General features: G+C 45.1%; 2 protein-coding genes across 2 annotated transcripts; one reads left to right on the top strand and one right to left on the bottom strand.

Annotated features, from left to right (window-relative positions):
- The first annotated feature begins 2,791 nt into the window (after window positions 1-2,791).
- cpsf3 (cleavage and polyadenylation specific factor 3) lies at window positions 2,792-10,209 on the top strand. The gene is made up of 18 exons (XM_063496340.1): window positions 2,792-2,973; window positions 3,369-3,432; window positions 3,520-3,617; window positions 3,715-3,843; window positions 4,149-4,326; window positions 4,797-4,886; window positions 5,414-5,564; window positions 5,659-5,834; window positions 5,915-6,073; window positions 6,412-6,558; window positions 6,857-7,009; window positions 7,089-7,197; window positions 7,314-7,412; window positions 7,795-7,889; window positions 8,254-8,341; window positions 8,427-8,493; window positions 8,648-8,744; window positions 10,004-10,209. Exons 1-18 carry the CDS (start codon window positions 2,903-2,905, stop codon window positions 10,091-10,093), a joined length of 2,061 nt encoding a protein of 686 aa, XP_063352410.1. The 5' UTR covers window positions 2,792-2,902; the 3' UTR covers window positions 10,094-10,209.
- A 307-nt stretch (window positions 10,210-10,516) lies between these two features.
- adam17b (ADAM metallopeptidase domain 17b) lies at window positions 10,517-19,007 on the bottom strand. The gene is made up of 18 exons (XM_063496336.1): window positions 18,660-19,007; window positions 17,837-17,969; window positions 17,614-17,747; window positions 17,004-17,092; window positions 16,752-16,932; window positions 16,100-16,230; window positions 15,925-16,011; window positions 15,730-15,840; window positions 15,357-15,501; window positions 15,182-15,273; window positions 14,931-15,080; window positions 14,581-14,780; window positions 14,401-14,504; window positions 13,871-14,005; window positions 12,988-13,118; window positions 12,744-12,911; window positions 12,597-12,653; window positions 10,517-12,520 (listed from the first exon to the last, which is right to left on the bottom strand). The coding sequence occupies exons 1-18, from the start codon at window positions 18,742-18,744 to the stop codon at window positions 12,170-12,172; spliced, it is 2,484 nt and encodes an 827-aa protein (XP_063352406.1). The 5' UTR covers window positions 18,745-19,007; the 3' UTR covers window positions 10,517-12,169.
- Between the last annotated feature and the right edge of the window lie 466 nt (window positions 19,008-19,473).

Below are 19,473 nucleotides of genomic sequence, written 5' to 3'. Positions count from 1 at the left end.
TCAGTTTGGACTTTCAGCTTAGCTGGAATTACAGATAATCAGGCAAACATACCTGTGTACTAACAGGACATCGCTAATTACACCGACCATCTTAACCACACCACACTGTGGTCAGAGCAGGAATTACAGCCATACGGAACAGAACAACCACTGATGATCTGTGAAGGATTTAGAGATGAAGCTCATCAGAAACATAGTCTGTAGTCAAAGAAAGCAGTCCTGTTCTGAGATGAACCTGTAAAGCTCTTTGTCAGCGCTGACACGTGAAATAGACTAATAACTGGGAGATGATGGATCGATACACAAGAGAAAACTGACACAGACACACAGGATGAACAAACTGTAAAAACAAAACACGGCATAAAAAAAACCAAAAAGGCATTTCCAGGGGATCAAACAGGTTTTGAAATCAATAAAAACAGAAAACATGTCAAAATAAAAAGCTGGTGTAAAACACCAAACCAAGCTGAGGAAAGAACAACGTGGTTCTATAAACAGAAAGTGGTTCACACAAAAATACTCAAGTTCAGTCTAAACGTTTCCTTTAGTGCATAAAAGAGTTTCTCACTTCGAGACCTGAAAGCAGCTTCAGAGCTGAGGACTTTACTAAGAGCCGAGTTTAACACTTTTCGCTGTGAGCTGTTCGGTGTCCGTGTTCTCCTACATCATTCTTTCTAAACTTCTCATCTCCTCAAACTCTGTTAAAGTTACTGCATCACTCTAACAAACTCTAATTATCCTGGATCTTTTCAAATTAATAGCCCTATAGAGTCTCGCTGGTCAAAATAACTTTCTTGACAGAGCTTTTATTGTGAAACATTTTTAAGAATTTGTATGAAACTCAAAGTCAAAGGAGTTTGCAAAGAAAAGCGTATGGACTTCTTTGAGTTGCTTGAAGACGTTTCACCTCTCATCCGAGAAGCTTCTTCAGTTCTAAGGTCAAATGGCCGAGAGTCCCAGATTTAAACCCAGTGGGAGTATCCCCCCAAAGAGGGACAAAGGACCCCCTGGTGATCCTCTAATCACATGAGCCAAGGTGTGAAAGCGGGTGTGGGACCTAATCAGCCAGGGTTTCGGGTGAGTTCATTGTGAAACCTGGCCCCACCTTGTCATGTGAATTCCTGAGGTCAGATGGCCCAGGATGTGAGTGGGCATTAAGGCGTCTGGGGAGGGAACTCAAAACTGGATTATAGATGGCAGACAGTTGGTGTCGTAAACCACCGCCTCTGTTCAAAGATGGTCGCTCACAGTGGACATAGATGGCCTCTTTCACTCCTCTTTCAAACCATCTGTCCTCTCTGTCCAAAATGTGAACATTGGCATCCTCAAAAGAGTGACCTTTGACCTTTAGATGCAGATGGACTGCTGAGTCTTGACCTGTGGAGGTGGCTCTTCTATGTTGTGCCATGCGCTTGTGAAGTGGCTGTTTGGTCTCTCCAATGTAGAGGTCTGGGCATTCCTCGCTGCACTGTACAGCATACACCACGTTGTTAAGTCTGTGTTTTGGAGTTTTGTCTTTCGGGTGAACCAGTTTCTGTCTGAGTGTGTTGCTGGGTCTGAAGTACACTGGGATGTCGTGCTTGGAGAAAACTCTCCTGAGTTTCTCTGATACACCGGCTACATAGGGGATGACAACGTTGTTGCGTCTGTCTTTCTTATCCTCCCTCACTGGTGTCTGATCTTCTTTTCTGTGCCTCTTTGCTGACTTTATGAATGCCGAGTTAGGATAACCGCATGTTTTGAGTGCTTCCTTTACGTGTGTGTGTTCCTTCTTTTTTCCCTCAGGCTTAGAGGGAACATGTTCTGCCCGGTGGTGTAGGGTCCAGATTACTCCAAGTTTGTGTTCCAGAGGGTGATGGGAGTCAAAGAGGAGGTACTGGTCCGTGTGTGTGGGCTTCCGGTAAACTTCGATGTTGAGGTTGCCATTCTCTTCAATGTGCACGGCGCAGTCCAGGAAAGGCAAACAGTTATCCTTTGTGTCTTCCCTGGTGAACTTGATGTTTTTATCCACAGCGTTAATGTGCGCAGTGAAGGATTCCACTTCTTGTGTCTTGATTTTGACCCAGGTGTCATCTACATATCTGTACCAGTGGCTGGGTACTCTCCCTTTGAAAGAGCCAAGAGCCTTCCTTTCCACTTCCTCCATGTAAAGGTTGGCTACAATAGGTGACACGGGGGAGCCCATGGCACAGCCATGTTTTTGTCTATGAAACTCAAACTGTTTCCACCTTTTATTAGAAAACGATCAATAATATTCATGCCATATCTGTGGCTCTGATGTTCATCCTGATTATTCTAGAAGAAAATCATTGAGGGAGGGGAGCATCAGCGAGCAGAGCAGGATGCATTTTGTCAATGTTTTTATGTAAACCATTTGTTTTTATTTATTTATTATTATTGTTTTTTAATACCTTGAGTACAAAATATTTAAATACTCAAATATAATACACAAAAAACATAGTCATGTATATGATTTTAAATTTAATTAAAGCCAATTTATAGAATTCATTTGTTTAAAGAGTTTTAAAATCTCTTAAATTAAAAGTACATAGACTTAAAGAGCAAAGATACAAAAACGAAAAGAATTTTTGTTTGTAATTATTAGTAGTATATATTTAGTTAATAATTAATTTGAGCATTTATTGATGAATACTATTTATTTATTTGATACATATTAATCTGATTAAAAAAAATGTTAGATTGCTTTAAAGCACATTTCTCCTCCGGGATTCATCGCGGAACAAAAAGTTAGGACTAATGTTACTACACGGAAAGATTTCACCGGGGACCGGAAGTTACATATTAGTAAAACTTGTGGAGCCGCCGTTGATAGCAGGTGGCTAACTAACGGAGTGATGACGAAGTTTGTTTGTTTGTTTTTCGGTGTGTGGAAGTAAACAACATGGCGGCTAAACGTAAACCCGACGCGACGGTTCCGGCGGAGGAGAGCGACCAGCTGCTGATCCGCCCGCTGTGAGTTTACGGCAACTTCAGCTTCTTTCTGTGTGCGGGCTCCCCCTCCTCACAGAACTACATTCAGAAAATCACTCATTCAGGGTTCATAAATAAACTATAAAACGTATAAAAAGTTTCCAGTGAAGCGCTTTGATTCGTGACTCATTTAACAACACTTATAATCTGAAAAGATCTCCCTGCCAGCTTCGACACAGCTGATAATTAAATATAAGGTCGTCTGTCAGTGCATATTTAATCTTATGAGTGTAGTCATGTGACTCCGATTCTTTCAGGTTTTTGCTCTTTTACAAATAAAAATTGACTGATTTATGAATGGAGTTTGGTTTAAAGTGAGTTTGAGCTGGATGTTGGGTGAGGTGTGGAGTGTGGTTTCAGTGTGTGTCTGTGTGCAGGGGGGCCGGTCAGGAGGTGGGACGGTCCTGCATCATCCTGGAGTTCAAAGGAAGAAAGATCATGGTGAGATAGTGAATATGAACCTTCCAGCTGTGAACGTGAAGCCTCAGTGTGTGTAAAGGTCTGTGTCTCTTTGTGTGTGTGTGTCAGCTGGACTGTGGGATCCATCCTGGTCTGGAGGGGATGGACGCTCTGCCCTACATTGACCTGATCGACCCAGCTGAGATCGACCTGCTGCTCATCAGCCAGTGAGTTCACAGCCTCAGAGTGGTCACATGACTGCCTGCAGCATGATGATGCTGATGTACTGCAGATGTTTGTGCTGACTCTTCCTCCCTCCATCAGCTTCCACCTGGACCACTGCGGCGCTCTGCCCTGGTTCCTGCAGAAGACCAGCTTTAAAGGTCGGACGTTCATGACGCACGCCACCAAAGCCATCTACCGGTGGTTGCTGTCCGACTACGTCAAAGTCAGGTGAGACTCGCCGGTAGACACGTTGACTCTGAGAATGTTTTTAACGGTTTAATAAGAGTGTGGGCGAATGCTGGTGAGCCTCACTTTTGGGTTACCTGCACACGAGCAAAGGTCAGTGTCAGGTCAGTGATAAGCAGCTTTAAATTAAAATAACAAGACATCCAAAGGAGGGTTATTTTAAACTGGAGTAATGCAAAGCTGCTGTAGGAGTTGTGAAGCAGAGGTAAGTGCTGTTTGCCGTTAGAGCTGCTGATGATGAGTTGTTTAGAATCTTTGACGCTTGATTGGCTGAATCGTGTCTGCAGTAACATCTCAGCTGACGACATGCTGTACACGGAGACCGACCTGGAGGACAGCATGGAAAAGATCGAGACCATCAACTTCCACGAGGTGAAGGAGGTGGCCGGCATCAAGTTCTGGTGTTACCACGCCGGCCATGTCCTTGGAGCCGCCATGTTCATGATCGAGATCGCCGGCGTCAAGGTGAGTTCTTCAGACATTGATCCAGCCTCCTCTGAGTGTTTGCGCCTCTGTGGGCGTGTTGCTACATGTACACACTCAGAGTTTTTATGGACATTTAGTTGCAGTTTAAAAACTACAGTTCAGATTCTTTTACCTTTTTTTAATCACTGCAGCTTGTTAAGAAATAAAGACGCTGCAAGAACTGAAAATAAAGGTGAAATAAGTTCCTGTGACTTCATGTGAATACGATGAGGGCGAGGCTGTCTTAGACACATGATCAGCGGGGTGAGGCTTTGTGGCGTCGCAGTCGGGTTTTTCTGCGTTAAACAGCAGAGAAAATGTGCTGGTGTGTTCCAAAACTATTGTCTCTCCGGAGGGACCACCTCAGACAGGCACTTTGTTTTTGTGAATGAGTGAGTTTACTGAGGGCAGCATGGCCACAGCTGCTAATCGCGCATGGTGTGTGTGTGTGTGTGTGTGTGTGTGTGTAGCTGTTGTACACAGGTGATTTCTCCCGTCAGGAGGACAGACACCTGATGGCAGCAGAGATCCCAAGCGTGAAGCCGGACATCCTCATCACAGTGAGTGATTCTGAAATCAGAAATCAACTGTTCAAAGTTTATGGCAGCTTTGCATGATCCATCGTTCATAATAATCCTCCTTTATCTGATTCTGGGCTGGTTTGTCCTCTTTTAGCTACTCCCAGTTTAAGTCTAATTTCTCCTGATTGGCTGCCTCACAGAATCCACATATGGGTGGAGCCTCTCAGTGACATCATCCAGATCCAAGAGTAGAAAAAAACCTGATATTTTAGAGCAGCCTGAACTTCACAGGGATTAATTTACCATTCTGAGGTCATCGTTAGAAACATCGACCACAGAAACGTGACAGGAAACGGAGTAAAACCATGAATGAGGTGTAACCGCCTCAAATGTCTGTAAGATCTGACATCTCCACATGATCCCGTGTGTGGAGATCACACCCTAAAGGTGAAACCTGGAGCTGCAAACACCTGCTGTTACCACGTCATGTGACTGCTAATCTTGATGCAACTGTGATGAATCAGCGAGCCAAGCATGCTCAGTAATGTTTCCTGCTCTGCGTTCAGGAGTCGACCTATGGCACTCACATCCACGAGAAGCGTGAGGAGAGGGAGGCTCGTTTCTGCAACACCGTCCACGACATCGTGAACAGGGAGGGCCGCTGCCTGATCCCTGTCTTCGCCCTGGGCCGGGCTCAGGAGCTGCTCCTCATCCTCGGTGAGGTCTTCTCTCGGTCTCCTCTCGGTCTCCTCTGCCCATGAGCCCGGCTCCGACCCTACTGACCTCTGATCTGCTCGTGTTTTTGACCCAGACGAGTACTGGCAGAACCACCCGGAGCTCCACGACATCCCTATCTACTACGCCTCTTCTCTGGCCAGGAAGTGCATGGCTGTGTACCAGACCTACATTAACGCCATGAACGACAAGATCCGCAAGGCCATCAACATCAACAACCCCTTCGTCTTCAAGCACATCAGCAACCTCAAGGTCAGTGAATGCGGTCCGTGGATTGTCAGTTGGCTCATATCATTATACATGCAGTATTTTTACGTGTGTGTGTGTTTCAGAGCATGGACCACTTCGATGACATCGGTCCCAGCGTGGTGATGGCATCTCCTGGTATGATGCAGAGCGGCCTGTCCAGAGAGCTGTTTGAGAGCTGGTGCACCGACCGCAGGAATGGCGTCATCATCGCCGGATACTGCGTGGAGGGGACGCTCGCCAAGGTGAGGTCAGCTCGGACTGTTTTAACTGTGGAGTCAGGAAACTGCCCTGAAGGACAAACCTGAGTGAGCCTGCTTCTGAGGCTTTTCCAACATTTTCCCGTTTCTGAGCGGAAAATGTTTCCTGGGAGTCTGATTTCCTTTTGGGGGAGTGGTGGAAAGCCCAGACCTGCAGATCTGCTCTGATTTAAACCGTCTGTGTCAGGGTTTAGGCATTCATAATAAGGCAACAGTGCCCCCATCAGGCCAGAGTGAAAATGACATCATTATTTAAAGCCTTCAAAGAGCAGAGTTTCTCTCCTGATCCCTTCGAGGTCTAACGGTTTGTCTGCGTTTCTCAGCACATCATGACAGAGCCCGACGAGATCACCACCATGTCGGGTCAGAAGCTTCCTCTGAAGATGTCGGTGGACTACATCTCCTTCTCAGCTCACACAGACTACCAACAGACCAGCGAGTTCATCAGAGCTCTCAAACCTCCTCATGTGGTAATCAGATTTATTCACTCACTCTCAGCTTCTCAGTAAACAGATGACAGCGTTTCAAAAGTGCTAAAAATGTAGCAGCTGTATAATTGTTAATCTTGACTCCGTCCAATCGCTCAGCAGAGCAGAGATCATTTAATGACAGTAAGACGTCTGTGTGCTGTGGACCTTCGCATGCAGCTTCAGTCCTGGACCTGGAGTTTTTCTTTGTTGCTCTACTGACTGAAACTGTGCACAGCACTTGGTCTGATGTCGGGAACAGGTGAGTTTAGTTTAACGTGTGCTGATCCTGGGTCTGCAGATTCTCGTCCACGGCGAGCAGAACGAGATGGCACGTCTGAAGGCGGCGTTGATCCGCGAGTACGAGGACAACGACGAGGTCCACATCGAGGTGCACAACCCGAGGAACACCGAGGCCGTCACGCTCAACTTCAGAGGAGAGAAACTGGCCAAGGTCCTGAAAACCATCCGCAGCTTTAAGCGTGTCTCGTTTCACCTTCTGCCACCTTAACTCCCAGCATGCTCTGCTGCAGGTGATGGGCTCCCTTGCCGACAAGAAGTGCATTCAGGGTCAGCGGGTCTCTGGGATCCTCGTCAAACGAAACTTCAACTATCACATCCTGGCGCCCTCCGACCTCTCCAGTCAGTAACTCAGTTGACCTGCACTAATTATTCCAGCCTGATGCTGGTCCCTGAACGCATCGCCTGTTGTGTTCGGGTTCCCCGGTTGTTTCCTGACATTTGTGCTCTCTGTACAGACTACACTGACCTGTCGATGGGCATGGTGACTCAGACGCAGGCCATCCCATATACCGGACCCATCTCACTGCTGGTCAGCCAGCTGAGAAACCTCGCAGGTAAGAAAGCAGCAAACCTCACCTGGATTCACCTGACTCGGGTCATCCAGAGTAAAACTTAAGCTGGCTCCTCCCATTACCTGAGGATGTGTGAGGCGATGAATTAGAAATATTTAACAGGATCTTTGGTCATGAGTTTTTCTGCATGTCAGACTTGATGATACGTGGGCTTAAAAATGTTCATGTTGCAGTTTCTGAAGGTGTTTCACCTCTGTCAGGACGTTTACAGAGAATGATGGAGACAGATTATTGTAGGGTCTTTACAATACAAAGCACCTTGAGGCAACTGTTGTTGTGATTTGGAACTATATAAATAAAAGTGAACTGAAGTTAAATTGAACACGGTCCACAGAGCGTCCATGAGCTGCCCTTTGTGTTTCAGGCGATGTGGAGCAGGTGGAGGGAACCGAGAAAATCACCGTGAGAATCTTTAAGAGCATCACGATGGTTCATGAAGCCAGCATGGTGCTGCTAGAGGTCAGAGACACACACACACACACATACACTATAGCCCATGTGAGCAGAGGTGCTGTGATTTCCTACAGCCTTTGTTGTTCATGAATGCAGCTTCAGTGCTCTGTCTGAAACAAAATGTTCAGATTTATTTCAAACAAGAGCTCACTGATTAGAGGAAAATTAATTTTGCTTCATACTTAAGCAGCTGTTGAAGTTTTTTTTTAATTTCAGATCTTTTGTTTCTTTGTTGTAAATTAGTTTTTTTTTTTTTTTTTTTTTTAAGTGTTACAGATCCAGAAGTTTACCAATTAGTTCACTAATGTCTGTTTCATTTCGCCATCATTGAAGTAAGTAAGTGTTTCTTCTCAATTTGTTTCCTCCTCAGTGGATCGCCAATCCGCTCAACGACATGTACGCTGACGCCGTTGCCACTGTCATCCTCGAGGTCCAGTCCAACCCCAACGCCCAGAAGTGTCAGTAAACACAGCACGGCAGCTTGAAGTGCGACGTTTGGGGACAGTGCAGAATCTGTAACATCTGTGTGTTTGTGTGTTTCAGTTGTGGAGGGGAAGAAGGAAAGCTTCGACATGGACGTGTTTGTGGAGAGGCTTGCGCTCATGCTGCAGTGAGTCGCTGCCACACACAGACATTCGCACACACAAACACCACACACACCGACACACACAGACCCAAGAAAGGATTTCATTTCTAACTTAGCATTTTCAAAATTTTCAAAATAAAAGTCCCCAGGTGGTAGACTAACTTGTGTTGTGTTGCAGCGACATGTTTGGGGATGACTGCGTGAATTTCAAAGATGGTAAAAACCTCAGCGTGACCGTGGACGGCGTCACGGCGTCAGTAGACCCAGAGACCAGAGTGAGTATGAGGAGTGGGCAGAGTCAGACCTCCTGACAGAACACAAAACTCTGACCTTTATCACAGGGGGCTGTGCAGTTTAAGCTGCATTAAGGTCATGTGACATAAATCTGGTGTTAAGAATCATTTTGTTTTAAATCCTCAGACTTCCTGTTACAGGATGGATCACGAACTGATCTGTTCATGAAAAACCTGAAAGTATGGGTACTTCCTGTTCCCGCTGCAGGGCTTTATGTTAAGTTTAAACCTCAAAGCATGTAAATAAGAGACGGTGCCTCTGAGATGTCATTGGCTGAAGTTCTGTCAGGCTCTCACACAGGGAAATTACCTGACCTTCGTGCGACTGAGATCAGCTCTGATCAGTCATTATTACATCATGACGGCATAAAAGTTGTTGGGTTGAGTTGACAGTTGCATGCTCTCTGTTCATGATGACACAGATTAACTATTAAATCAGGGAACATCAAAAGTCTGTGTCCATCTGAAAACAGAAATTCACTTTAACTTCATACATTCAGAGATCTGAAACAGATTCTTCCACAGATAACAAACACAGATCCTCGCCAACCTTGCTTTCATATAGGAACACACCCAGTTAGCAACCACTGGAGTCCCCAGTTGTAAAGACTAGTTAGTTGCACTCAGACCGATTGCAACTCATTGACAAACTGGCTTTCTGCTAAATCTGATGCTAATCATTTGTAAACCTTAAGCAGTCTGTGTGATTGCAGTGACTCTGACCTCCCAGTAGGCAGCTGTGCAGTTTCCATGAGACTGAAAGTCAGCTGCTGAACAGGAAAAAAACTTCAGTGCAACTGAATTTTTTATTTTCTCTGGAGTCCAAAATGTGTGAGGAATTAGGGGGATGTGTAGCACACACGTGATTTTCCTGTCTGTGTTCAGACAGCAGTACTGGGTGAATGCTTCATGATACCGTGATACACAAAATATCCCTGTAAAGCTCGTCTTCTCTCATTTCAAAACCCCCTTGAATTTTCTCTCTAACACACACAGTAACATTTAAAGAGCGCTTGTAAGGTAAGTAAAGGGCTAAACTGAACTCAGACTTGCTCAAGCTTATTTTCTCACAGACTTCTATACAGTCACAGTCAGTGCTACTGAGCTTAACTTACGGTTGCTTCCTGGTTATGTGTGAAATTAATAGTTTCACACATATGTTCATTTAAGCAAGTATTATGTTTGTTTCTGTAGCAAATGATGTAATACCCTTTATTTGACCTCTGTGTGTTACTCTGCAGTTGGTGTCATGCGCAGAGGACGAGACTCTAAGGGAGATGATAGAAGTCGCTGTCCATCGGCTCTATGACGCCCTAAGCCCCGCTTTCTGACAGGCCACAGTGATGTCACAGGGGATGTTTTTGTTTCCAGGAGATGCTTTTGTACCGATTTCCTATAAAAATGAATGCTTCTTTTTTATGTGTAAAATAAACTTCAGTTGAGTTTCTCAGTCTGATGTTTCCTTTAGCTCATCAAAGCCTCTGATAGCCTTTAGCTTTAAAAAGGTTTACACTTATTTCAGTCATGCTGGCTTATTCTGGACACATAAAACATCATCTCCAATGGTGTTCTGAAGATCTGTTAGCTGTAGCTTCACAGCCTCAGACACTGACTGTATGTAACAGATGGACATTTGTAGACCACATTTGAACAAGAGGGTGGAGTGCTAGGTGATCAGCTATTACACAGGCACAGATACCTGCTAATTAGTGCAGTATTCTTATCTTCAACACACAAACAGTACAGAGTCTTAGAAATGTCTTTATTTTTTAATCCAAAAGCAGAATTTTCTAACATGAAATAGATTAAATCCGACACCACTTCAGTGATGTGACAGTAAACAACATGTAGATACAGCAGAGCATTGTCTGCATAGAAGAGCACATGACATTAAAAACACTGGCTCTATTGCATCAGGATATCAGAGAAGATGAGGAGCTCACTGCTGACTGATTGTCGCTTTAAAAATGGATTTACGGGGAATTCAGCTTCAGCTGGTTTGTTTTTATGCAAGCAAGTCTTGCTTTTCTTTAGAAAATTAGAACAATATTCATTTTAAATGTTTTGTTTTATTTCCACATTTTTTTTCCTTTTTTCTAAAAGTCTTGTAGACTTTGTGAAACTCTTGAAGGTGAGCATTAAACTTTGCCTTACAAAACAGTAGAAAAAAAATTAGAAAAAATATTCAGAAAACCATAAACTAATTTTTCCAATCCTGAATCTGTGATGCATGAAGTGCTTTAAAAACCAAACCAAAACAAAAAGCACAAAACAAACAAACAAACAAACAAAAAAAAAAAAAACACATCAGCTTAATTTAAACGATTAAAATGAGGCTCCAAACACAAACAGTCCAAAGGGCTTTGCAGGAGGATAAAGTATTTTACATTCATATATTTACAGAGGCTCAGCACGTTGAGCAAGGCACGAACACTGACAGGTTTGATTCCCAGAGCTGCTGAGTTTCTTCACTGAACAGGACGGGTTGTTTTAGAGCAGGGGTGGGCATCTCCAGGCCTCGAGGGCCGATGTCCTGCAAGTTTTAGATATCACCCTTGGTCAACACACCTGAATCACATGATTAGTTCGTTACCAAGTCTCTGGAGAACTTCAGGAAATGTTGAGGAGGTAAATATAGCCATTTGAATCAGCTGTGTTGGCTCAAAGACACATCTAAAACCTGCAGGACACCAGCCCTCGAGGCCTGGAGTTGCCCACCTCTGTTTTAGAGGAACACAAAGAACTGGCGTGAAAGACTAAAGTGCAAAACATCGGGAAGGAAAATGAACAGATACAAAAGCTGCGACGCCTGTACTGAAGCCCTGCCCCCAACGACACCATTACTGAATACCAAGTGAAATCGAGACATGAACGCGTCAGGAGGTCGTTTACTGAGGTCAAGGGTCAGGGGAGCAGGAGTCTCTTTTAGACACTGAGGAGGCGCCCCCTGCCGTTCACTGCTGCAGGTTTAAGGCACTACGGTGTTTTTATACTGTAATAAGGACATTTTGTCCACTGATAGTGAATAACGATATAAATCAAAGCACGTTATCTGAAGATTTCTTTGTTTTACTTTTTGAGTTTACTTTCTGTTGTACGTAGAATTTAGATTCATTGAAACAACTGATCCCAGACCCTGCAGTTCCTCTATCATCCAATAGAGGCGCCAGCAGGCTCCCATGTTTTTTATTTCAGTATCTAAAACATATTTTCGGAGCTACGTCCATCTTGTACACGTCTGTGGTCTGAGTGCCAGCTGTTGAGGCTTTTGTCTTACAGAGTATGACACTCTGCAGTCTGGAACGGATCCTGACGAAGATGCAGCTAAAGGTGGAGCCGGGATTTCGTTGTACATGTACAATGGCAAAGAGCTATTCTATTCTATGAAGGTGGGGGGGCTCGCCGCCTCAGCACTGTGTCTCCTTGCTGTCGATCTGATGCTGCCTCTGCAGCCTGAACACCTTCGCCTTCTCACTGCGGCTCGTCTTCTCTGTCAGGTCCTCGAAGGAGCGCCGGGTTGCCCCTGCCGGACGTCCGAACGCCTCCTCAAGGGATGCCTCCTCCAGGTGGGAGTCTGAGCTGGGGTCCTCTTGGATGGTGGCCATGCGGGGGCTGTCCAGAGGAGGTGGGCTTTGGGCTGGGTCGGCGCCAGTCTGCTCGGGGCCACTGGGATGAAAGCGAAGGGGGCCGGAGGAGAATGTTGGAGATTTGAAGATCCGAACGGAGGCCGAATCCAGGCTGCTCAGGAGCTCGGCATTCTGGGAAAACAGAGAGACGCGTGTGAGAGCATGTCCGAGGTTTGAAAACCTTCTTTACTCAGATATTTGTGCTCACGCTGGGGAACAGGAGTGACTTGGTGGTCTGCTCGTACTGCCTATCGAGTTTCCGGTCCTGAAACCAAAGAAGTGCGACAAAATTCAGACTTCAAAGGCGACCCGAACCCTCCAGCCCCCCACAGATGCGATCACAGACGCCACTCACCACACAGTGCACCAGGATGCTGAAAGGAACCCAGAACAGCAGCGAGAACGCCACCACTGAGCCCACGATGTTATCAGCCAGAAACTTCCCGAACGTGTTGATGTCCAGCTTATCGATGAAGTCCCACAGACGCTCCACCACGTCCTGCACCTGCTTCATGCATTTTCCCTGCAGACACAGGAAACGGTCGTCACTTCCTGTCACCTTCAGCGTAAAAGCTCTGAATGTTTAGCGATGGTCTCACCGCTCCATCGCAGAAACCAACAGTGCAGGGTTTGCCCTTCCTGAGAAAAAGGAAACTGCCTGATATGTCCTGATAGGGGGTGCAGACGCCGCCGCTGCTCCGACAGCAGACTTTACAGGAAGTGTTGGTTTCTGAGAGGAACAAAGGCAGAAACAACGGCTTTAGCTGCAGCATGAAACAGACTGAAACACCCTCCAGGAGAAAAACAAAACGCAGAGTTTGAGAGAAGAAGCATCGCACGAGTAACTGCAGCTGTGATACTCTGCAGTCAGCTGGGGGTTTTTTAAAGTTTATTTTGTAATAAAAAAAGGATATCGTATTTATAAATGAACACTGGTCAATGTGTGATAACATCTTGCAACAAACTGATGTCTCATTAATTTAGAATTAATGTATTAAGAATACAGTGGCTAAGAGGGACGTCACCATTCTTCCTGATGGCTTTTTATGCATGTACCTAAATAGTGACCACATAAGTAGTACGCAAAAGGTGAAAGACAAGTCTCGTGCCGTGAAGGGACATTTAAATTCATACCTGCACTTTCAGACTCATGATATGAAGCATCATCGCTATTTTTTATTTTTGCAAAAGGGATCAATGCCAACGCCATTGCCATCTTAATTAAACCGCATCCTCTTCTGAACTGAAGTCAGTATAAATGTGCTCATTTATTCCTGATATTGGGGCTTATTGTCAGCAGGTTAGACATGTGACAATGAGCTAACTGAAAAACAACAGCTCATTATAAGCTAACATTATACTAGATACTACTAGATAACACTGAGGTAAACAGCCTTCCTGCTATCAGAGTACACTCACTACAGAGAAAACTCAGGGGTATAAACCTAAGTTTAAACTGTTTGCAAATTGAGAGCGTCCTACCGTTACAGGCGCAGGGCTGCAGCTTCAGGACGGCCTGACAGAAGGGGATACACTCTCCATTCAAACACTCGCCACTGTCCAAACACGCTGTCTTATCTGGAGCATTTTCTGGAGGAGGACACTCGCTGCCGTTTCCTGTCAACACAAACACACAACACTTTATATTACACTATCAGCGTTTCCACCTGCAGCCATTTATCCAACCTCACTCTCTGCTTCGTCTGCTATTGGTTCAAAAACATTTATTTTATTAAGATGATTAGAAGAAGTTTTCATTGTGATGACTAAAATAAGACAACTACGTATTACTAAACTGAGGATTGCAAAAGATTAGAAAGGATTTAGATTCATTGAAACAACTGATCCCAGACCCTGCAGTTCCTCTATCGTCCAATAGAGGCTCCAGCTGGCTCCCATGCTACATTATTCAACTTTACAGCAGAAATAATAGTAATAATAATAATAATAATAAAAATCTGTAGTCGTCTGATGCTGTCAACTGAAAGTGTTGTGTGGTAACCGGAGCTCACCTGTGCAGTATGAATGTCCTTTACAGGTGGCATCGATGGGCTCCTGACAGACCGCCCCTTTGGCCTCGAACCTGCACTCCCTGCAGCAGGCGCTGTTCCTGTCACTGAACACAGACAGCAGGGTTGAGCCGAGAGCACCGCCGCAGGAGAATCACATCACCTGTCAGGTGTATCTCTGACCTGCACTGAGCATCGGCCTTCAGCCTGCAGTTGGGCGTGCAGCAGGGGTCTGAATTGATGTGCAGTAGTCCTGGGTCGCACTCCTCGCCCTGCTCCACCCGGGAGTTCCCGCACACATTGATGTTCCTCTCTTTAAAGCAGGACGGTGCCTTCAACCTGAGACGCTTCATGATGGAGCGCTTACTGCAGTCAGAGAACATCTGGAAGCACACGAGAGACACTGACTGTAATTCTGCAGAGGTTCACTGTCGCTTCAACTCATAATCAATGTGTAAAGAGGCGCTAATAAACACGCAGGTGAAACAGTGAGTTTAAAGACTGCTGGAAATCCTGGATTCAGCATTTTGCACCTTGTTGTTGACGTGGTCTCCGCTCACGGCGATGGGATACATGACATACTTCCCACCCTGGTCCTCTCGGGGGGCACACTCCGGTTTGTCCGGGTCGTGCTCTGCGCCGAAGTTATGGCCGAGTTCATGGGTTGTCACCAGGTCCGCTTCCTGTGGAGATGATGACGAACAATTCCTGTGTCACACACACACACTCAAACAATTCTAAAGGAGCAGGCATTAACCAATCAGAACGCCCGGTTCATTTCCACCTTGGTCAGGATGGTCTTGCCGTAGTTCTTGGTGCTGGTGAGGCCAGTGTTCAGGTAGATCACTCCCTGCTCATTCAAGGTCGAAGGACTAGCTGTGGTGGGAGGAGACAACAACGTGAGTCACACTTCCACCTCCATCCACCAGGGACTCTGGGGGCGGAGCCACGGGACTCACCTTTGGAGCAGAGGCCTCCAGCGATGTCGGCTTTAGACGGGGCGACGTAGGCAAGCCCCAGAGTGCCCTCGTCGAAGTCCTGATAGGTGAAGAGATGAGCAAGGCAGACGTTGGAGGCTTTCCCCGCGATGTCCACGCTGAAGTGCTGCAAGAGAATGGCGAGCAGAGACCTCAGAGAGCTGACCGATCCAATGCATCCGACACACTCCACATCACAGCCTGCTCTACTAACACTAAGCTGTTTCCTTTCAAATTAAATGTCGTTTTCACAAAAAACCTGTGTTCACAGACCTAAATCTTAAACCTGTTTCTCTGAATCTGAATATGGACACCGTTACTCGGTGGCGTGGCAGTGTCAGCTTCCTGTGGTTACCTCTAGCAGCTTCTTCACATCCCAAACGTCTCTGCCCTCCACTGGACTTCCCTTCATGTTGAAATGAGTTTTTCCGGGCTCCACAGGAGTCGGATACTTCTCGATGATGATCTGATGGCAGGAACGCGGTGTCACGTTAAAAATCACAGCGTCCGAGTTTAAACACAAACAGGAAGCGGAACAGAGCATGCTCACCTGCTGGATCTGGACGCCATACCCGTTGAACCCCTCGCCCCACGACGTGTTTCTGTAGATGTCGTCGACACGGTCAATCAGCTCAATCTGAAACACAGAGGGGGCAGGGTGGGGGTGGGGTTCAGTGTCAGTGGATGGGAGAGGCGGGGGTGATGGATGTACAGGTGGTACCGACCAGGTAGTTGAGGGTGGTGCTCTCCTCGTCGCGGCCCATGTGTTTGTAAAAGCGATGGTCGGCCACCAGCAGCAGAGGACACGTGTTCTTCTTGTGGTCGTGCACGTGACGCTTCACTCTGAACGCCGACTCTAAACAAGAAACCACCGAAACATGTCAGGCAATATTATTTATGCATTTGAAACTGAAAGCTCTTTTTTTATTTGTTATTATTTATGAGTGTTTGAATGTGTCAAATATTAAAATATATGTTTTTACAGTAAAATCTCTCTTCTCTTTTTTTTCCCTACCTTAAAAATATTTTTTCAGATTTTGTATTTTTTCATTTAAAGCTCGAACTTTTCATTCGGTTGGAATGGCGAGCTCTCTTGTTTCTTTTGTTTAAACAGCTTTTACTTTGTGATTTTTTTTCACATTAAAAGTCTTTTTTCTGACTGACTTCCTGTTTGTGTCACTCGCTCTGTACTCAGTTCAGATGAAGGTGTTTCACTGGGCACGTTTGTGCTGAGCAGTGACAGGAAGTTCTCGCATTCTCTGTGGTTAACACGGTTCCTGTGTCACCTGGGCGTGGTCACTTTGGGTCAGTGTGAGCTTTACCCTCAAACAGGAAGCAGTCGCAGTGCTAAGTTCAGGCGAGGAGCTCGCTTCTCACCTTCTTCCTCCTTTTCCTCCATCACAGCTGCTCTCACGCTGTCAGGGAGCAGGTCACTGGGGTCAGAGGTCACGTAGCCGCAGACCGAAGGCTGCTGCAGGCGGCTGATGTTGCGGATGTCTTCCGAGCGATAGATTAGGAGGCGACCGTCAGAGGGTGCCGATGTGAACCTCCAAAGAGGCTGAAGAGAGCAGAGGAAGGTTTAGGGACCGATCACTCAGCAGGCGTTTACTCCAAGTCTCAGGTGTTTACCTCGACATTGTACTCGGCCTCATCAGTCAGGATGTGAGCGGAGAACTCGTCATCTTCGATGTGCGCCTGAACACGGGAGTTCTCCTCCCCTACAACACAAAAACTCATTAAAGGAGCAGTTACTCCATATTAATCCTTTCAGCTAAAGGTCACCGCACACATTCCACACCTGTGTTTGAAGTACTTTGGACCAGCCCGAAAACATCTACAAGAAGCCTGATAAGGCCTTGTGAACCTTCTCAAGGACATCTGGGAATTTTTTAAAATTACTCTGCAAGCATAACAAGAACCATGAAGTAGAATTCTAAAAACTCAGAGGACCCCAAAAACCTCCACGAGAGACTCTAAAACCCTCTGAGGACACGTGAAATCCCCACATGGACTCTAAAAACCCCATAAGAACACCTAAAATATCCATGAGAACTCTTTAATCCATTCAAGGAGCCCAAATATCCCTACAAGAAACCAAAAAAAACTCTACAAGGACCTTAAAAGCCTCCATTAAGATGAATACAAAAAACAAAGCAAAAACAAACAAACAAACAAACAAACAAAAAACATCAGAAGGACCTCCAAAGACCTCCACAAAGGCTCTGCTTAAACAGTTTACCGATGACGTGTCCAGTGAAGTAGTTGTGTCTGTTGACCGGGTAGGTCGACTCTTGGCCGTCCTCGCTGATGACCACGGCTCTGAAGTCGCTGGTGAAGAGCTCATCGTTGGTCCTCAAGTAGAGTCTGAAATGCCTGTAGACACGAGGAGGAGATGTTCAGATTTTACAAATCAAAGATTTTAAAATGGCACCGAGCTGCATGGACAGACGCCGCCATCTTACCTTTGCAGGGCGCTGAAGCTGATCAGCTTCTCCACGTGCGTCTGAGTCTGGACGTCACGGCGGCGGACGGAGTGCGTCTGCAGGCTGGAGAGAGGCAGCACATCAAAGTCATCCAGCATCGCTCTGAGAGACACTGCGGAGGGAACGCAGACCTGCCTGTTAGCATTGAAAATCCTGTGAAATACCTCAGCTCCTCCACCACACGCCAACACGTGACCAAACACATCAGTTAATAATTAACACAAATGAAATGCTGCAGACTTTATATTTAATATAAATGTAAGTTTTTCATCCACTTTTTCCTTTTATGAAAAAAAAAGTTTGTAACAATAAAATAAGTTAAAATATTAAACTTCAGGACTCCACACTTTTTATCGTCTCATTTCCTGTCAAATGATGACATCATGATTAGAAACCAGTGACATATGCCAACATCGTTATGGCACAGCATTATTCTTAGGTTTTGCTTTTTCTTTCTTAAAAGTCACAATTAACTCCCTACACTTCTCTTCTTATTATGACTTTTTTATTTTTAAGTTCATGTATTGTGATTTTTTTTTATAATAGTTATATCTCTCTGGTCAAAATGTTAACTTTTAATCTCATTTGACTTGATTTTCATTTAATAAACTACTATCATGATCCAGTTGAATACTCCTGCACTCAGCCATTTATTTAATTATCTGTGATTTTTATGCGAATTAAACTTTTGTTTGACATGAGTGGTCCTCCATACCTTCTGCCTCAAACATGAACTTTTCCGGCGGAAAGGCGGCTCTCACAAAGGACACATTTACGATTAAATTCAGTTTTAAACACTCACTGAAGTCCTGCTCTGTCGTGTCCGGGGGGACGGCGGCCTTCGTTAAAGCGGTGAAAGCGGCTAAAAAGGCGAAAAGCAGCCACATGTTGAACCGTCGGGGCGGACTGAATGAAGACCTTCCGCCGCTCGCTTCAACGTCCTAGCATCAGATTAAACTCCAACCGCAGCTCAGACACAAACTTCAGCTTTAAAGCTCATCTCTGGACCGACTTCACTAAATTTCACCCCACTCGAGTCTTTGTTGTGTTTGGAAACGGGCAGAACAAACCCCCCCACTTTGCCGAACCAGGAAGCCAGAGAGCGTCCGAGTGAAGCTACCGAGAGCCGAGGAAGCAGGGCGGAAGTAGGCCCGAGGGCTTTCACAGTATAAGCAAGGGACTTTAAGGGTACAATTAAAAAAGTATTAATTCGATTAATAATCAATACTGTCGAAAACAAACGCACGGTAGCTAATAGTCAATATTTCAATAAATTTTAATGATGGAAATCCTTTAGACTGGAGGTGGAGTGCTGTCATCTTAACTTTAAAACTAAAACAAGTAAAAAAGTTCATTTTAAAGTAATAAATATAATACAAAATTTAATTAATTTAATGAAATTAACTTGATGAATAAATAACAAATAAAAGTATACAATTTAAATTAAAAAAAAAATAGTAATGTATACATACAAATGTGTTTCTAATTAATAAATAATCAACTGTTCTTAATTTTGTTTAGTGGGTTGTCTGTGTTGTATAGCCCTCTTTGCTATTCTTTTAATAGCAATGCAATAATCAAACCTTTAGTTGTTTTAGAAATGTTTCACAAAGAAA

The sequence above is a fragment of the Pelmatolapia mariae genome, linkage group LG15, assembly GCF_036321145.2.
Source record: "Pelmatolapia mariae isolate MD_Pm_ZW linkage group LG15, Pm_UMD_F_2, whole genome shotgun sequence".
Lineage (NCBI taxonomy): Eukaryota > Metazoa > Chordata > Actinopteri > Cichliformes > Cichlidae > Pelmatolapia > Pelmatolapia mariae.
The sequence above is the reverse complement of the archived record's forward strand: the minus strand, read 5'-3'. Positions and strand labels throughout refer to the sequence as shown.

Coding starts and splice junctions, on each gene's coding strand:
- cpsf3 (XM_063496340.1), top strand. CDS start 2,903: ATGGCGGCTAAACGTAAACCCGACGCGACGGTTCCGGCGGAGGAGAGC. Junction 3,618..3,714: donor GACCTGCTGCTCATCAGCCA/GTGAGTTCACAG, acceptor TCCCTCCATCAG/CTTCCACCTGGACCACTGCG. Junction 3,844..4,148: donor TCCGACTACGTCAAAGTCAG/GTGAGACTCGCC, acceptor TCGTGTCTGCAG/TAACATCTCAGCTGACGACA.
- adam17b (XM_063496336.1), bottom strand. CDS start 18,744: ATGTGGCTGCTTTTCGCCTTTTTAGCCGCTTTCACCGCTTTAACGAAG. Junction 15,081..15,181: donor GCAAGACCATCCTGACCAAG/GTGGAAATGAAC, acceptor TCATCTCCACAG/GAAGCGGACCTGGTGACAAC. Junction 12,912..12,987: donor TTGGTTTCTGCGATGGAGCG/GTGAGACCATCG, acceptor CTGTGTCTGCAG/GGAAAATGCATGAAGCAGGT.